At 41.1% G+C, this 20,048-nt stretch overlaps 1 protein-coding gene across 2 annotated transcripts in view; it reads left to right on the plus strand.

Annotated features, from left to right (window-relative positions):
• Positions 1 to 16,166, plus strand: part of ST8SIA5 (ST8 alpha-N-acetyl-neuraminide alpha-2,8-sialyltransferase 5) — a 65,860-nt gene extending 49,694 nt beyond the window's left edge. For both annotated transcript variants that reach the window (XM_084504080.1, XM_084504081.1), the window contains exons 6-9: positions 2,451 to 2,595; positions 4,874 to 4,986; positions 8,481 to 8,573; positions 9,577 to 16,166. In XM_084504080.1, coding sequence (XP_084360206.1) covers positions 2,451 to 2,595; positions 4,874 to 4,986; positions 8,481 to 8,573; positions 9,577 to 10,045 — 820 coding nt within the window. In that variant the 3' untranslated portion in view covers positions 10,046 to 16,166. The remainder of the gene's footprint in view (positions 1 to 2,450; positions 2,596 to 4,873; positions 4,987 to 8,480; positions 8,574 to 9,576) is intronic.
• The last annotated feature ends 3,882 nt before the right edge of the window (positions 16,167 to 20,048 follow it).

Consider the following 20,048-nt stretch of genomic DNA (forward strand, 5'->3'; position numbering starts at 1 on the left):
CTGAGTAAGGTCCATATTAATGGGACTGAGTAAGATTTGTTTTAGTTTGAGTTAAGCTTCCTGTAGTGATATCAAACCTTCAATATGGATAACAAGAGTAAGCACTGTAACTGTTGGAGTGCCATCCTTTTGACTAAACACTGCCTTTTTTCTACTGTAAAAGGTCGGCAGGGAGAGTGAAAGAGAGCTCTTGTGGCATATGGGACAGTCTTCCTAACAAAGGCAGGGAATTTGATTTGGAAAAGACTTTTCCAGGTTTGATTTGGGCAGAAATGAGGAGCAGAAATGGGGCTGGAGCAGAGAGGTAAAAGCTATATATAATGCATCAGCCAAACTCTCTTCTGGTGTAAAACAGTACCATCAGTGGTGACACTGCAAATTTGGCCTACAAAATACTCACACTGGATTTTTTCTGTGGTGTATTAGGTACTGCCAGATCTTGTTTATTAGTTACTTTTTTTTAATGGCCTCTCAGCCATTACTGCCTGACCATCTTCAGATGTTTCTTCTGGTATACAGAGACCTCTGCAGTTTGTTTCTGTAGTACTTTACCTTCCTTCATCTTTGCTGAAGGTCCTTCATGGTTCTTTCAAGATATGGCTTATGAAACTGGTCTTGTGAAGGCAATAGTTGGATGAAGCCAAAACAATACTTGAATGTTGTGTATTAACATATTCAGGGGGCCATACTGGTCTATGTAGTAGGTCTAACTGCTAGGTCTATTGAAAATTTCAAAGTGGAATACAGACTGGTTAATTCTGTAAATCACTGCAATGATTCAGAATAAGGCCCTACAGATTTCTCCCAAATTCTCTTTAATAATTGCAGGAAAAAGCTGGCATGAGTTAATGAGAGAATGTGAGAATGCATGTGCTGAGTTAGTCACTAACATCTTTAAAATAACTTTTAAAATAACTAATTGTTAGCCCCAGATTCATAGCAGTTTTTTCCAATATGAACTTCCTCACATATGTTTTTAATGCATTTTTCTGTAAAATATTTGATGGGTAATTATCGAAACCCATTTTGAGGGGAAAAAAAAAAGAGCTATATGGGATTAGAGCCTTCTATTATAAAGACTCCTTGGAGTGAGAGAACTGGGTCCTAATGACTGTGCCCTGAGTGCAAGGAGCACAGACCAGCTGAGAGTTGGGAGCGATGAGACAACCATCTAGAGACTATCTGGAGGAACATCACTCTCAGGCCAGTAACACCTGCAGTATAAGCAAAGATCACACTTATTTTTGTATCTGTAGAGTAGGGAAAACAATTTCCTGGATGGTTGTCCTCCGTCAGATGTCAGACATTTATGTTAAGGAATATGAGTCAGGAAAACTATTTGGATGATAGATTAAAGAACATCTCTTCCAATTCCTTAATGCAGAACTAATAAAGAAGGCATTCTTATCTCAAATACCACAATTCAGTCCCACTACATGCTTTTCATTATTTAATGATTTAGTTACTTGAAATGACTCATTGGCTTACTCAGTCTCAGTTGCTGCCTTGATCTGATCATCATACAATGTCATTCTGTTTCAGTCAAGTATGTAATAGCAACTGGACATCATGAAATATTTGCATAGTTCCGTATTTGCTTTCTGATTCTTGTAATAAAACCCCCAGAGAAGAGTGGCTTATTTTTCCAGCTTCTAGTGAGGCCACATACCCCAGAGGCAAATAATCTAGCCACTTGGCTTTGTCTTCATGTTTGTGCATTTGCTGTGACGTATTTTTCATTAAAAGTGTAAGATACATTGAGAAACAAACCATATCTGGAGAGAGAGTGAGTGAGCTTCAGTCAGGGCTTTCACCAGTGAAAGGAGAAAAGCATCAGGGGAATGGATCCCTATCTGGAAAGTTACTCCTCCTATTTGCATTTCATATGAAACTTATGGTAAGGGGATCGGAGCTTAATGGATATTTTCTCATGTCCCATTTTTGAGATTTTCTCATAAATCCCATTTTTGAGATGTCAGAACTGTTCTTGTTGGCATTGAAATATATCCTATTTTATCCCAGGGACAAAGAAATTTGGGGAATTTGTCTGAGATTCTGGAGTTGTAGCCATGACCTGACTGGCTAGCACCCATTTGTCAAGGCTTTACCATCTCCCTGATGTGCGTATGTGAGGTCAAAAGCAAAACTAAGACCTTTTAAAGTTTTTGAGTAATCGGAATGTGCCATGCTACACAGTAAGTGTGGTAGTGACTTTAGGTATTGCTGTGTCCCTGCCCCGTCAAACTTCCACATCCTCAAATGAAGACTTTAGTCCCTGTGTTTCCTGCCCAGTGAAGAGTAAATTTACAAAAAATGGAAGACCTCTAAAGCAGAGAGGGATTTTTTTTTTTTTTTTTTATAAAAATGCCTTTTTAGGAGTAATAGTAATTGCAAATCCTAAAGCATGCTGTCAGCTCCTAGATTTTATTGATCTCTTTTTCATTTTACAGGTCCACTTTGTCAAGGTGTTGCAATGCCCCTGCGTTTATGTTCACCACCCAGAAGAATACTCCCTTGGGAACTAAACTGAAATATGAAGTGGATACTAGTGGAATCTTCCATATCAACCAAGAAATCTTCAAAATGTTTCCAAAGGTGCCTCATGTCTCAATCCATTTGCAGATTTAACTTCACTTTACTTGCAGCATTAAATTATATGCTATAGCCAAGCATTTAGCAATTAGCAGTTTGACATTTCTGCAGATGTCATTGCTTTTATTTTTAATATGTTTAGTTTTGATACAATATTTCAACTGGTTATCCTATTTTCTAATGGTCATCTAGTCTAGTGTGCAATGTACATACGTTTTCCTGCAGAATATTGGTGACCTACCTGCAAAGCGGCTAATGAAGTAACATAATAAAACTGAATAAAAAAGCCAGTTAGTGAACAGAACTTTTTAAAGTACAATATTCACATAAAATCAATCCAACATTTGGGGTAGATCTGCTTTTTCAGGGCATGATTATTTTATAATTCATATTCACAGTGACTGACTATTTTTATCCTTATTCCTACTTGCAGCTTATCTGTGAACAGGCTGCAGAATTCTCAAATATATCCATCATAAAGATTATTCAAAACCTTTTCAGCAGATAATCCTTGACCTGAGGGCCAAAGTGCAAATGTTGTAACTGGTGGGTAAATCCCACTGCACTTTGTGACTGATGTGCAGAAATGGTCTTATGTGACTACTGACTTATCATGAGGCACATGTCATGAATTTAAAATGCTGTATTTTGAGGGGATAACTGCAATTTGTCCCTTTCAGAAAGGGAGGAAAATACTCAGTTCGAGTACATGGGATTCTGTCATTAATGTTGACCTGGAGGGTCTAACAACTTTTAATCCATTTGCTCTCTGATCACGACTAAAAGGTAGGGCAGTGCTGTTGTCTAAATGTGCACATGGGAAACTAGGTCAGAGCAGGGGAAGGACTCAGATCCAGGAAAGTGCTTTGGCATCTGGAGATGTGCAAAGAATGGGTACATCTACATCCAGGAGTACAGTACTCAAATCCATGCCTAATTGCACAGATGAATGCATGAAAGACTAGAGATGCTTGTGCTTTGGCTGGAAGTGTCCTGTAGCTGCTGTTGTATTTATCCAAGACTGCTTCAAAAGTGCTCTGCAGGGTCTATCATATGCCAAATTGCCTTTGGGATTCACTGGGCAGCAGCTGTGGGGCCAAAGCCATGCTCTGCCTAGGAGCAGGGATGCTGCATGGCAAGTATAGGAGATGCAAGGCTGAAAGAAAGGGAGCAAGAGCGTAAGGACCAAAGCCTTGTGCTAAGAATGAAGACCTAGCTTTTGATCCTTTTACAGAACTGCTGAGGTATTTCATGTTAAGAAATCACTGGATAAAGCACAGACAACTCTGTCATGCTTCTCTGTTAGACAGGTGCTGCTTTTGTCAAACAGGCATAATTGCATGCGTGCCCTTTTGCCTCATGATTTATGAACGCTATGGGAAGATCCTGGAAATAATCACCTAGAAATGTCACGCTGTTACCACGTCTCTCTGTAGTTTGCAGTATGAAGTTATTGATAAAATATGTATGTACAAAAAAGAGCGCTCTCATGCTTACATAAGCACACCTCTACATATTCATAAAGTGTAGTGCAGCTCAGTGCAGCATCACGGCCCTCTCACCCCAATGGCCCAGTTCTGCTCTCTGAGATGTGATTTTCACTCTTTCTGGCTTCTGCAGCAGCTGCGTATGTGCATATGATGACAGAATTTTGCCTAAAGATTGCAGAAAGATGAGTCACATCCAAGTCCTTAAAGATGCCTTACCAAAGGCTCTAGGCGCTGCTGGTGGTACAAGTGCTGTTTAATAATCATCAGTTCTATTAGTACAGGCAGTAGTGGCAAGCACTAAAATTTGGCCTAGGTTCTGATAAACAGCTCTGATGTGCCATCTGGTTTAGAGGGACCTCCTGGGCTTTACTGGCTGCTCTGGGACAACGTGCAGACTCCTCCAAAGCAGGACATCAGCGCCTGGGCAGCCAGCAGTATGCAGGCAGCTAGGAAGGCGATGCCTTGGGTGCACTGATTTTACAGCTCATGCCCCCTTGTGGAAGTCAGAAGGGAAAGCAGGTTTCTAAATGACTTCTTCCATTATTAAGTCTGGACCAAAAAGAGGTTATTACATTTTTCTTTTCGAGTTAATGGTTCACAACATCTCTAAGTGCACAGAAAATCCTGTCTGCTTATGTACACCATGAGAATACCATGGGCCAGAAACAGCGTCAGCTTCCTATGATTAGTCCATCTGCAGCAAGATTCAGCTACACCAAAAATAATAATAAATAAAAGACTTCTTCCCTCCATGGTTCAGGAGAATAACTTTCCTTGCCTTGATGTTGCAGGATATGCCATACCACCGCTCCCAGTTCAAGAAATGTGCAGTGGTTGGGAATGGAGGAATTCTGAAGAACAGCAGATGTGGCCGAGAGATTGACAGTGCAGACTTTGTGTTTCGGTAAGCACCACAGCACCATTTTGTTTGTTTGTTTTGCCTGTTTTCTGTTTTAATAACAAATAAAAGATTGCTAAGCTATTCTCTCCCACATGCAAACCTGGGATTTACAAACTGGTCAAGTCTGCTTCTTGCACAAAGTGGTGATATTTCAAAGAAAACACTTCACTATATAATATTTATTGAAAACCTAGCCTCTGGGGAATTATTTCTCCCTAACCTCATGTAGTTAATCATTGATTTATTGACAAAGCTTAATGTCCAAATTCAGCCTGCCCTGTTACTCAAGTTGTGGATTTATCCTTCTGTGAACATTAGCCCAGGCGTAGTGTCCTGTGAACATGGCCATGATTTCCTGGGACAGTTCTGGACCTCTTCTGCATAAAAAGTGGCTTGGCAAGGCCTTAAGAGCTCCACACCACACAGCTCACATGCCTCGGAGGTGTGTTTGCAAAGTGGTGCAGTCTCTTCGGATGCAGAGCTCAAGTGCTGCATAAAGCAAGTTTTGCTGATCAGTAGCGCAGATTCCAGGTTGTGCAGAGACACCCAAGTGACTTTGAAGCTTCAGTGTCTTTACACTGCACTCACCACTTTGTCTGGAGTTACCCTGTTTTTTTATGGTCAGGGTTACCTGCATCTCTGGATAACAGAATTTAGCAGTATTTTCATCATCCTTAATATGAAGGAAAGTTTTTTTTTGTTTTGTTTTGTTTTGTTTTGTTTTAATTATTATTCATATGCATGTCTAATCCCTCTCTGAATCCTATTAAGTTCTTTGCTTGGGTCATGGCATATGACAGCTAGCTCACAGATTCATGACCTGTTTTGTAGAAAAGAAAATCTTTTTATTTCTCTTGGCCCATTTTCTGACCTTAGCTATATTTTTGTAAGCTTAAAGTAACTGTTCATTAATCAGTGAATTTCTCTGTTTTAATACCATAAAAATTAGTCCAAATTTTGCCTCATTGTATTCTTAATTTGGCTTCAAATGAAAAATATTTTTCTACAGGTCCTTCCTTCACTATTCATTAATTTCATACCCCCTTTTCTCTGCCTTCTGTTCCCACTTTGTATTAAGCTATTGTCTGAATTCTATTCCATGAAACAATCTAGGCTTCACATAATCTGCCTCAGTTTAAAAGCCTGCTTTACATTGTATACATTAAATATGTATGGTAGATTCCTTTTTACTATGTTTGATCACTGCTATTAGTATGATTGAAATGAAAGACACATTACACTTGGAGATGACAAACTATTGAGTGGAAGTGGAAATATGGGCAGCAAATGTCATCATTTATGTATAAGAACTTTCATTGGAGGTCCCTTCTTACCACTGTTACTCGTTCTCGGACAGTACCACACCTGCTTAAAAAAGCAGATCGGATCAGTACAGGACATAGATATTGTATTTTTTGGTATCAGGAATTTATTAGAGACTTAAATGGAACTGAAATATGAATGAGTACCTCAGTACTTGTGCAACAAAAAAACTGGTTCACCATCTCCAAAACATATGGGACCAGCGTTATGCTCAAAGCCGTGTTAATGTTTAAGAGCTTAATGTCTGCTGTCATCAATTTTAAAGTAGAGCTTGTGTTTAAAGACAGGTGTCCTTAATCCACTTAACTGATCCACTTTCCAGTCTGACACCAGTTCACCAAACTGTGGGGAATCGCCCTCTTGGTCAGCAACAAAATGATTATTTAAAATAGCAAACACTGTCTATGGAGCACTGCTAACATTCAACAATACCTTCAGGACACCTTTGTATTGTCAGGAAGCTCGTAGTCATCAGCATGCAACTAATATTTTTTTATGAAATGAATTCTTATAGCAACTAATTATACTACAATAGAATGTATAAAACACAGACACCAACTGCATTTACTAGTTGTTGTCTATCTCCATCTACTGGCCAGAGTGGAGATCTGTTATGAAATGTTGGATGCATGCTGGAATGTGACTATTTTCTTTGTAGGGAAGAATTTTTGGATTATAGAGTACAGATTATGCAGATGGCATAGTTTTTATAAGGAAGTTTATAGTTTTTATATATAGTTTTTATAAGGAATTATCACCTTCAACAAATCTAACCTTTCTTAATCCTGATATGAGATGACTGTTTAAAAATATTAAAGCAAAATATTTGAAAACCTTAGTCAAATATAATCTAATGAATATGGTGCCCAGTGCTAGGTGGAACTGAGAATGCTAGAGGACTTCAGAAGGATGTTGCATGACCTAGCAGAGAAAAGTGCTGGAAATAACAATGCCCATGAGGAGGACAAGGTTGTTTAAAAAAAATTGTCTGACCTGATAAAGGAGGACTCTGGGAGGCAGATATGAACCTCCTGAGTCTGAGAAGGACTTTGAAGGATTTTTGTGCGTTTGTTTGCTCCACTATACTTGCTCTCTCCCTGGGACAGAGAAATTATATATTGAGAGCTTGAACTGCTCTGTAACACTGTGAAAACTTTGAGTATTGCTTACCCTAGGTGCCTTCTTGGTTTTCTACTACTGAGTTCTGATCTTCAAAAGTAGTATAGAGGTGTTTGGGAATTAGGCACAGCAGTAGTTTTGAGATGTGAGGATCTAAACAATGATGACTTTTATTGTGGCTTGTATATCACTTCAAAATTTTTGAAAATGTCAGCAGATAGCTAACATTACCTTGAACTGAGTGTAAGACCCCTTATGTTGCTTCTGACAATGCACAGCTGCAGTTGTTTTTTTTTTTTGGTTTTTAGTTGAGTTTCCTATGGAAGTGAAGCTTGTGCGCAAGTGTGTTTTTCAGTAATTTCAGCATCTCTTGAGGTATGCCCTAAATTTTGTAAGGTGATGAATCTAGGTCAAGGCCAGGGTGAGGTCAAGTTTTGCAAATATTTGCTCCTAATAGCTTTGACATCCACTGTCAAATCTGTACAGTCAGAACCTCTGCTCTTACACTGCTCTGGGAGATACAAAGGGAAGAGGAGGGGAAGCAGGTTGGTTTGGATTAATTAGGAACTAGACTGATTTCTCTCTTGTGGAGCATATCCCCTAAATTCCCTTTGGTGTAAAACAAAACATGTTAAACACAATGTTAGAAGTATAGCTTGTGTATTAATTAGGGAATACAATTGAGCTGGTGCTGAGGAAGTCCGTGATTTTAGATGGTGATTGTCCTTGGAGTTTCGTCCCAGTTCTGGCTCTAAATTACCAAAGTAAATAGCTGAATTGCTACTAAGGGAGCAAAATGAGTGAACATTGGCTACATCTGCCAAAAGAGGACAGCTTTGATAGACTTCAGGGAGAACAGAGGTCTTTATATGGCCCCTAAGAACTTGGTACTTTAATGCACAGACCTGACATCAACGTGTTTTGATATGATTTTAAATTCTCAAAGTGTTTCTAGATTTTTTGACTGATAGAAACACTTAAATCAATTCTACTTTCTAGTGCTGAAAAGGTGTAAGGAATTGTTTAACCTTCTCACTATTTTTTTTCCTTTATAGATGCAATTTGCCCCCTATATCTGAGAAATACTTCACAGACGTTGGGGTAAAGACGGACGTCGTGACAGTCAATCCCAGCATAATTACAGAGAGGTCATTTCACTTTGTGTTTTTGTCTCCTATTGCTTTTCCAAATCTACCTTTCATTAAATTCTAACTGTTAAAGACAATTTTTATCCCAGTATTATTTAGAACTAACACTAGGAATCATACTTCTCATTATGAAGTGAAGTTATTTGGAATCAGTAACAACTTAAATAAATGTGTTAAACTTTTAAGCCTTCACATTGATAATAGAAAGTGGGAAGCCGATGAACTAAACTCGTAACAGCAGAGCCATCCTTCCCCTGGAATTCCTGTGTGGTGCTGGCAAGCCCCAGGAAAATGTCTTGGACTCATTAGGTTGGAATTGGCTTGATCCCACCCTAAATGCTTAAATAAACACACATCATCATATGTTTTTACAAAAATGCCAGTTAAACTTTGGAGCCAGGATTGACCAGGTGATTTCAATTTTAAATTTGTTAATATCTTCACACCACCTTGCTGACAGGTTTGGGACCATGGGCCTAATTCCTGTTGACCTTTCTTGGCGGGGGAATGTATTTAATTTTTTCATCATTTTCTTGCACTGCAGTTTTCTTTTAGATGTTAGAGTAAGACATTCGAATTTAGAAATGTTTATCCTCTGCTTTGGTATTTGCCTTTTTTTTTTTTTTTTTTAAGTGTCCTGCACTGCATAGTGCATTATATAGTTGACCAAACCTTGGAAAAATTACATACTTCTCATAATAAAAGGAGAAATAAGCCATAATCAGAAATGTCTACAAAGTTAATCTACTGTAATGAGTGAATGAGTATATTGTCAAAAAAGGGCAGAATATTTTTTTTTTCTAATCCCCTGCATTTTTGCCTTACATTTCATACTGATATTTCAGTTACAGATCTAAATATATTCCCCTTATTAATTGAAACATTATTTCAATTATCTCTGTATCAGAAATTTCTCAGTAAAAGTCTGCTGCGGGTTTCTTATCTGCTGGTCCAAACTGAGTCTGTACTGTTTTGACTGTTGCTCTTATTCTTTTCCAATTAGATTTCATAAGCTGGAGAAATGGAGGAAGCCTTTTTACGACGTGCTCCAGGTCTATGAAAATGCCTCTGTGCTGCTGCCGGCTTTCTACAACACCCGCAACACAGATGTCTCGATCCGGGTCAAATACGTCCTGGATGATTTTGAATCTCAGCAAGCTGTTTACTACTTTCATCCCCAGTATCTCATCAATGTCTCACGCTACTGGCTAGGCCAAGGGGTGCGGGCCAAGCGGATTAGCACAGGACTGATCCTGGTGACTGCTGCCCTGGAGCTCTGTGAAGAGGTCCACCTCTTTGGCTTTTGGGCCTTCCCCATGAACCCCTCAGGGATTTTCATAACTCACCACTACTATGACAATGTGAAACCTCGCCCTGGTTTTCATGCTATGCCTTCAGAAATCTTCAACTTTCTTCACATGCATAGCAAGGGGATCCTGCGGGTTCATACAGGGACCTGCGGCTGCTGTTGACAAAGACACTGCTTCATCTGATGCAGCAGTGCAACAGAAACTCAAAGCCTGTGTATGGTGTAGGAGGTTTTATTACACCCTGAGATTATGCAATAATTGTTTGATATAAATTTCCTCAAGGCATTGCATCCCATAGGATCTAGGATACCAGCATCCTTCCTGCTAGCAGAGTTGGGTCCGTAACAGTGTGGGTGAAGCAGAACTCCTCTGCCCCAGGGTATGTGCTACCCTGGAAAGCAAGTTGGATAAGAAGCACATTTCCAATAGGTTTAGAGATACAGAGCACATAAATATAGTTATCATTTCACTATGAAGAAAAGCACCAAACTTTTGAGGAGAATTGGTGGTGGAGAATTTTAGCATACTGTATGACTTTATGTAGGTTTCTGAGTCAAGTACCTTGGGGCATTGCCAGATTTTATTGAAAGCACTGTTCTCTGGCATTTGGGTTTTTGAAAATATTCTTTAGCATTATAGTTTTAAGGGCAATTGTATAACTTGAGGTCTTTGTTCTGTAATGTCACAGAGTATTGGTGAAAAATAGCAGATAGATTTGATAGGAACAAACAAGGTCACTTTATGAAATTATTCAGCTGGGATAGAACAGAATGTTAAGCTCCCATTCTCTGCAACAGGTAGCTGTGTTGATCATGATGTCTAATTGTTTTAGAGCTTCTTTATTCTTCTTTCCTGTGTCTTACCTTTCTGGTCTTCTCTGCTGATAATGTTTTCTTTCTCATTGTCCGTAATGCTTTCCTTCTTGCTAACATATGTGCAATGTGTGCACTTTCTCCTACAGTGACCATTTCAGCTTCAGTTTGAAGTCTTTACTGAAGAAATGTGATTCTTCACACTTCTGCAACCTTTTCTTGGTCTAAATAACAAGGGGATTATGCTGGTTAGATGTTCTGCATTGATTTTTGGTTCAAATATCACATCATTGGATAGAAAAAGCATTCCCTCTTCAATTTTATTAAAGACTTTGTGAGGGTATCTGATGTTGATCTGCTGTTGTGCAGGTTGAGTTAAATATTTTCAGGTATCTGTGGTAAGTACTTGCAGGAAAGGAAGTTAAAAGGTAGTGAAGATACTTTGTGGCTTGGAGTATGACGCTTATTTTAAAATTATGCATTTCAAGACCTCAGGTGTCTTAATGTGGTATTTATTTGTGTTGAGAATGTTACTAGGATGATAAAAGGGCTGGTGTATTCTTTAAAAGGCTGCCAATGTAACTCAGTTATGTCAAGCTTGATTTTCCACCTGATACAGTTAAACTGACAAAATCCTGACTCAGAAAAGATGCCACATGCTGCCAGAGTTTATTCTGGCTGCTGAACCACGGTGCAGTAGGCTGCTGGCATATGCCCTTTGATATCGGTATGACTGCATACACAGGATGGTGAGGTTTGCTGTTTCAACTGTGCTGGCATAACTAAAATGAGCAGTTTTCTCGTGTACGTTGTTAGTCTGAAGCACTTGGGCTGTTGTCCAGTGCCTTGTCTTGTCGTATTTAGGTTACAAAGATTTGGGGTTTAAAGTACTCATCCTCTGTGAGGGATGCTTTTCTTTTTTGGGAGGGTGTTTGAATCCAAATAGGACTTGGATTTTTATTTTGTAATGCATGAATGCACAAAGCTTCTTTTAAAAGCCTCTGCGCTATGCTGAGAGCTCTGAAAGTTGCTCACACTATAGATAAAATGGTCTAAAAGGAAGTGAAGCACGATGGTCACCGTTTCAAAAGTCCCTACTGACCAGCAGCGACTGGGATGGTATGTAAGAGCCTGTATTTCTTTTACACTAGACCCAGAGGTCTGATTACTTTAAAAGCAAGCCATGTTCTTCGTGAAAGAGTCAGAGCTCACTTGGGAAATACCAGCCAGGAGTAGGTGAAGGGCCTGTGCTTAAGCTTTATGTATTTGTCTTTTGCTTTTGGTCTTGTGCTGCATGTTGGTGAGCACCACCTCGTATCAGCTAGCTGTGGGGTGTGCCGCACACCGAGGATGCACTTGTAGATGAAATGGTTTCCTTGATTTAATATGCAAAAGAGATCTTTGTCTTTGCTGTGTTTTGTAAAATAATGTGAAAAGGGCTTTGATAATGAAGTGCTGTAACAGAAGTGCTATGTAGAGAGCAACGTGACCCATAGGTTGGCCATTTTGCTGTGTATTAAGCTTTATGATAACAGGAATGATGCTGAAGCTGGTACGTAGAGCCCTTACTTCTTACTCTTCCTGAGTAAGGGTCTGGTAGTGTCTTCAGTATTGCTTTGCTGCTGCTGCTTTGCTAAGGATACATTCTTTGGTAAGGGTTTTTCTTCACTATGTTGATTGAAGTGAACAAAAGCATCTGAAAGGAGTCTGATCTGTTGAAAGAGACACTTCAAAAAGAAGGGGAGGCACCTGAGAAGCATCGGTATGTTGGAAAATAGTGGTGCAAATCCCTGATTAGTTGCAAAAATCCTTTTGGACTTTTTGGATAGGCAAAAGGATAAGCAAAACTGTAATTACGGCTATCCTGTAATTACAGGGACACAGACATTTCCTTTCCTCTGTTTGCTTCATATAAATGAGCAATGTAAATTCACCTAGGCGATACTGTAATAAGTGCAGTTTTACTGTGTTTAGATTTTGATGGGTTACAAGTCTATAACTACTATATTTTTTTAATGATGTTAAAAATGTCTGTGCAGGATACTTGCACGTGTGCACCAAAGGCCCAGTCCTGCAACATTTATCTGAAAAGAGCTCCCGTTCAAGTGGATGGGTATTTTATTTGTGTAGGGACTGCAGAAACAGGCCCAGACGTGCCTGTGACGGTGTACATAGGTGTATAGTTAGATGTAGGGAGCAATTAGCAAGCCAGAAAGATACTTAAAGAAATATCTATAAAATATGAAATGCATGTTGAGGCGTGTTTACTTTCTGATTCACTTTTCAGGTGTTGCTTGAAAACAGGTTGAAAAACGATGGCATTTTTGTCAGAAACGCCATATGTGGAAGCTTTCAGGTTTTTCTTGGCCTCCTTGCCTCGCAGTGGGCACTGCAAGCTCAGATCCCTGCTGTCCTGTGTGCAGGAGCGGGGGCGGAGGATGGAAATAGTGCAAGGAGGTTTCACCTGTGCAGAGGTTGCTCCCTGTGCAATGTCACCATGGGGCGGCTGAGCCAGCACTGACCAGCCTGAGCTTCTGCCCGTCCTGCTGAAACGGACTATGAGAAGGGCTGTTGCAGAAAGAAGGACCCTCCTTATTTTCTGCCATTAGTAGTTTTTTTGTGTTTGTTTGTTTGTTTTTGATGTCAGTAATTTATCTGAGTTTGAGGCTATTTTGTTTCCTTCCCACCCATATGGTCAAAGCTCCAAATGTTCAATCTTAACCTTTTTTTTTTTTTTTTTTTTCCCAAAGAACCTGTTCAAAAGCCTGTGCTCTTAGTCATATGGCCTGAGTTTTTGGGTAGACCTGTGTGGAGCCAGGAGCTGGACTCAATGATCCTTATAGGAATCAGTCCCCCAATGCAAAAATCTGATCTCTCCAAGAAGAAATGCTGTCAGCTCTCGGGTACCTCATCCTGAGCTCAAGCTGTAATCCCCACTCTGTTGAGAATATGAGATCTGAGACAGGGAGAGAGAAAATTACAGTATTATGGTTTAATCACCGACTCCTGGTAGTATTTATGAGAATCTCTTAAGAAGCTCCTGGGGTCTTCATACACTGGCGATGCAAATTCAGTCAGAAAAACATAACTAGGCCTGCTTCTCCTTGATTGTCAGGTCGGCAGAGGAGGCTTATGAACCTGCCAGCACTTTCATCAGAGGGAAGGAAGTATTTAGTCAAAGTAGTTCAGCTGCTTGCTTTTGATTTATGGAATCCAACTTTGCTCTTGGACAGAACAGATTAAGTGGTGAGAGGTCCATTGTAATATTTTAGCATATTTCCCGTGATTGCAGTGGAGTTTTCAAAGCTAGTTCAGGAATTGCAAAGGGGGAGCAATGCCGTGGTGGCTTCTTCTGCTGGGACCTCTGGGAGGAGAGCCACCGTGGTGAGTAGGTAATGATCACCTGGAAAAGCTACGTAAGGGGAATTTGGGAGATTGCAACCACAGCTCTGGTACAAGCCCTTAGTGCTGTGGAGTATCACCACAGAGCTGACACGTGGAGCTTCACAGCTCACGATGGTGAGGAGCAGCAACCCCGGTCCACAACAAAAACTACCCCTGTGCGGGCTCAATTGGCAAGAAAAGGCTTGACGTGGCAGGAGGGAGCAAGCTCTGGTTAGTGTGTGAGGGAAGATGGGGCGGATAAAAGATGTGAAATGAGAGGGAATCTGTCCTTTCAAATTGAGGCCTAGTGGCTTGTCAGCGAGGCTGTAATTTTACAAGTTTGGGTAGTGGAAATGGAAAGCTTGGAAACGATCCCTTTGCCCCTGTCTGGTTTGTATCTGAGCATGCAGAGAACTTTGGAGCTTTTACACATACGTTGAGAAGGAAATGTTGACAATATTCAGCAATCCCTAGGGGCCAAATTCCCTGGGGAATTCTGGAGTGAGATGAGGTTTCCAGAATAAAGGAGTCAGTATTTATTCTTAGGACCTTTTCCAAAATCCAGTGAAATCTATGGAAAGTTCAGTGTACTTCAGAGAAAGCCTCCAAAATGGACCCTGGTTGTGGGCAGGAAGAGCAGCCTCTTGTTTCTTACTTGTTTAAAAATACATTTTTTAATATATTGTAGATACGGTGCAGTAGCAATACTGTGTTTTTAATGGCGTGTGTAAAGAACAAACTTATCTGGAAGCAGAAATGTTGTGACTGTCACTCTCCCTTCCAGATTCCTGCACTTTCCATCTTTTCAAACTCATCTATGCAAAGCATTTCATCTTGGTAGTGTAAGTCACTGTGTGAGGCTACAGCGAACCCCCCGTACCCAGCTGTATGTGTGTGAATCACATGCCTCAAGAGACGAGTTTTTTTTTCTGCTTGCTTGGAAATACCAGCATGGAATTCGTCAGTGATGTGAACACCGTGAAGGTGGGATTCAGCCCGTTCCCTCTGAGGCCAGCACTGTTTGCATTTGGCTTCACTAGGAAAGCATCGGGTCCAAAGCTTGTAAGGCAAGCCAATAACCTGCATCTCCGAAAACCCACCCTCCCAGACTATAATCATTTTATGTCTTAATGTCATCCCATCTAACGTGGGTGAGGCTTCTGGACATCGCCGTGTTGTCTGCATGGGATCCCAAACCAACAAGCAATTGTACGCAAGTGCTTTTTCAACAAACCCTAGGGGAAACCCAAATGTACACTAAGTGGGGGAGCCCGAGTCCCAGGCCTGAGCACCTGCAGCGCTCCCCGAAGCCCTCAGCATGAGAAACATCAGAAATGTGGGACTGGGCCGCAGTGGGAAGCTTCAAGAAAGACAGGGCTGCCTCACCGCTTCAAGGACTGAAAGCTGTAAATACGTTACTGACGTGTCTGACTTTCTCTTTAGAAGCCATAAATGTTCTCGGTGTTTGATCTGTGGGTAAGTTGATGTGTGTTTTTAACTGTACTAATCACTGTAAAATATGTTAGCATGTAAAATGGTGACAAATTAAGCCAGCAAAATCAGAAACTGTGTTGGCTAGCTCTTGAAATGTCTGTTTTACCTGGAGCTGTCTGCAGTGAGATGGACCAGGACACTGAAGTGTCCCCATTGCTCCCTACAGCTTGTGCTGTATGTCCCCTATTTTCACCTGGTGGAAATCAAATACTTTGGAAATGCTGGAGCAAAACTGTGTCTTTGTGCAAAGAGAGCTTGGGCTAGTACAAAAATAAAGCCTGTTCCATGATTGTTATTTGGTAAGGCGCTGACAGCGGGGGTGGACAAATCCAAGAGGAGTCATGGTAATTTCATGCTGATGTTAATGCCATCGTGTCCATTGAGTCACCTTTCTTTTTTCCATCCTCCACCCTGTAATTCTTGCTTACTGTTTATGTAGCTGTATTATGGTTGTAATAGAAAGCCTATCAATTGATGTAAGCCATAACTAAAGCAGTAATCAGGGTATCTTTTTTTTGGTCTGTGTCACTGTGTTTGAAAGATGATTTAAGTCTATTGAATAAACCACTTTAACAGTTTTATGGGAAAGGCAATCTTTGTGTCACTTTTCGTGCCTTCAGACTCGTATTTTCTGCTGTTCTGCGTCTCTGAACAGGGAGAGCTGGAAGCTCAGCTGGGAGAAATCGGTTCGTGTAACTGGGGAACACCACTGCTGAGTTATGTGATGATATAACATCATGAATGTATACAGACACATAAAAGTAAATGCAGGGTTATACGATGATATAAATTGAGAATTTGGTATTTCGATCACTTGATATTCAATGTTAGGTACTGGATTGTTGCCTACAACACATACAGACACAGTAAGGTGATTTATTACTAGGAGTAGCGATCCGTACACAGACAAGCTGCGAAAAGCCTCTGCAACCCATTGGGTTTGCCTACTTAACACCTTCCTGACAGCTCTGTCCTTTACTGTCCTCACCTTCACGTGACGAGCAAACCCATCTCCCTTGGCTCTGAGCAACCTTATGCAGCCACAGCCTTGCAAGCTTCTACTCCCATCAACACTCTAAGCATCAGGAGAATTAAAGCTCAGTTGCAAAAATATTTGTGGGAGTACAGAATAGTAGACCAAGCAACCATATTTTTTTGCAATTGGATATTTTCCTGTGGATCTTTATTGTTTCAGATCATAAACTGAAATAGAAGTGGGTGATAGAAATAAGCTGAGCTTGATAATAGCACTCTGCTAAGGAAAATGTAAATTCCTTGGAAGATGCAGAGCTGTGGTGAATACTGGAGAAATCAGTTCTCATTCCTGCTGACATTAAACCCGATGGATGCACTTCCTTCCCACAGCTGCTTGTGATTATTGTCAGTGATTATTCAATCAAGAAGAGGAAACATGTGGAGAGGGAAAAATGAATAGACAAATTGACACTGTATGATATAATTGGCGTCTATCATGTTCCAAATTGCTCAGCTAAGCAAGCAATCAAGGAATGGTTCATTTCCTCAAGATCACAGCATCCGTCATTTTCCATAGTGGCGTTCGCAGCCTTTCCTCTGAGAGAGGATAAATAAAAGGCCACAGTGAATTAGAGGGATGTTTCACCACAGCCAGTCTCTGACAGTGCCCAGCAGTGGATTCTTGAGGAAAGAGCAGAAGAAAAAAGGAAAAGCAGTAAATGGCCCTTCTGCGGGTATTCCCTCAAACTGCAACTGCCAGTTTGTATTTTTGGCCTTGGCGGTGCAGTGTGGTACTGAGTGTCAAATTTTAGCTCTGTGCTGGTTTTAAAAAATGAATCCTTTTGCTTTTGGGAACTGCTGCTTCCTCGCTCCTTCAGGCTGCCCAGCAAGATGCCTTTGGGTTGTGGGACCTGCTGGGAGGAGGCAACACCGATCCTAACCCCCCTTCTTGCATCACAGGCAGCATCTCCTGAAATAAAATCTTTTCATAAATCTTAATTTATTTTTTTTTTGTTTGGTTGTTGGTTGGCTTTGCCCACCAACCCTACAGCTGTGGTGACCAGGATCTGTTGCTGGCTGGTGAGGTGCTGGTAGCACACGAGATTTCAGTCATCTCCCAGTGGTCTGGATAGAGAAGTAAACCATATAAATCCACAAAGGAGCTGTTGTCCATCACAGAGAGGGAAAATCTTATGTAAGTACCTATAACTACTGCAGTGGACACCAGCAATATGAATTTTAAAAAGAGACGTGCTGGATTCTGCAGCTGGGAAGGGGCAACCCTGGCTGTATTTACAGATTGGGGGATTAGACGCTGGAGAGCAGCCCCGCAGAGAGGGATCTGGGGGTTGTGGTTGACAGCAAGCTGAATATGAGCCAGCAGTGTGCCCTGGCAGCCAGGAGGGCCAACCTGGCGTGCATCAGGCACAGTGTTGCTAGCCAGTAAAGGGAAGTGATTGTCCTGCTCAAATCCAGTATTACCCATTCACAGGGCATTTTTTTTTAATTTATTTTTGCAAGGAAGAGAGAATACAGCATCAATTCTCTATCTTGTCAGATGTACTGACAGCCAGTACTGTCACACTGCCAGTCTTGGCAATCTTTCCACCTTGCCAGACTCCAGGTAAGCATCTGGGAAAAGAAGCCACCCTTTCCCCAGGTGGGGCAGGAGCATTTCCATCTCCCTTCATGGCAGCGTTTCCATCTCCCTGCCTGCTGGCTCAGCAGCACTTGATAAAACCATGGGCTGCAGTCAGGTCAGGCAGGCAAAAGCCTTTCAGGCAGTGGAAGTTAATCTTGGGAACATTCATGTTTCTGAGCACATTATTTCCCTTGAGGAATGCTGAGGCGCTGAGGGAGCCTGATAATTTTGCAAATAATTTGCTTTCTTTGCTGCTCAATGCAAAAGCAATCAGGTGATAAAACAAAATACTCAATTCCCTGATGCCATGCTCCTCGGATGTTTCTGTGGATGAGCAGATCATGATGATAAATACAGAATAAGCATCCCTTGCATTTGAAAAGATTAGGTCATATTTTTGAGTTCCCATGTAGGTGTTTCATGAAGTAGCCTGTACTGTAAATGTTTTCATATTTCAGCAGTGTCTCTTCAATCACATCCTTAATAAATCTCTTGGAAGCCTTGTTTCACCTGGCAACGTTCTGGAAAGGTTGTGCTGCAGTGATGGATTTCGGTATCACACTGTTTGGAAAACTGATTGAGTAGGTCCTTTGAATGATGGTGAGAATAAATCGATCACCGCCAGCGATTTATTTTTCAGCCTCGTGGAGCACCAGTTATGCAGGACTGCCACTATCCCTGCAACCAGACCCTGTAATTCCTAAACTGATAACAGTCTTCTTATTTCTAAACTGATACAAATAGAGAAACTTCATTCCACAGCAATCTGTTGGCTGCTGTGTATGGCTGGGGGGATCTCCCTGGTTCTTTCTGAAGGGTGACAGGAGGAGGCTACACAGACCAGACCTGGTTTGTCCTTCTGCCAAGCTGCCTGCAGCTGGCAAAGCTGAAAATCCCCTCTCACCTGGCACCCCTGCACCTTCCCCAGGAGGCCCCTGCTCTCGCTCAAGCCGCCTTCTTTTCTAATGAAGATGCATTTTTCTAATGCATCTTTTTCTCCTGAATGTTGTCCACTTGCAGGGACACGCAGGCTGTAGGGGCACAACCACCTGCACCCCACCAACTCACCCCAAAACCCCAGCTCTCCCAGAGCCATTTGTCATTCTTGGTTTTTATAAACTCTTAGGGGTTACAGAGGGCAGCAATAATGATATAAAAATGTATTTCACATTTAACAGCTGCTTGTATTGCTTAAAGTCTGTAGTTTTGTCCTCTCAAATCACAGACACTTTACACTGGCGCCTTTTGACTTTCAGTATTTCTTTATTGCCTGTTACACTCACACTATCTGGATTTGTTTATAGCATTTTATCTGATCAGTGTATTGCCTCACTCATTTGCATAATAAATAATTAGCAAAAATCATTGGAGACCAAATCTTGACTCTATGTCAGCACAGGCCTCTTACTATATAAAATAAACCTGCTGGTGTCACTGTTTTTAGGCTGCTAGCAGAATTAAAAGTTCACACATGGCTACAGGAGGAACCATGCGTGTCGCCGAGATAAAAACATTCACAACACATCCAAAAGAGTTTTCTGAGCAGTGGAGCTGAGGAAAAATATCTTCCTCTGGATTTGTGGATCATGGTGGATAGGTTTTTTAATTTATTTTTTTTTTAAACAAGTGCAGCAGTGGGCTGCACCCATGTTCTTGTCTAACACCCTGGAGGACTGACCTAGCAAAGAGATGTTGCAAATGCTTGGGTAAGCAGAAGAGTTTAAATGAGGTTTTCTGCCATGTTAGACACCAGACAACCCACTTTGTGGCTGGAATTTCACCCTTTGCCAAGCTCTCTGGAATGATGAAGGTACAAGCATACGTGTGCTATCCACAGGAGCTCTGTATTTCCCTAAAA

Source organism: Aythya ferina (assembly GCF_964211825.1).
Source record: "Aythya ferina genome assembly, chromosome: Z".
Classification (NCBI taxonomy): domain Eukaryota; kingdom Metazoa; phylum Chordata; class Aves; order Anseriformes; family Anatidae; genus Aythya; species Aythya ferina.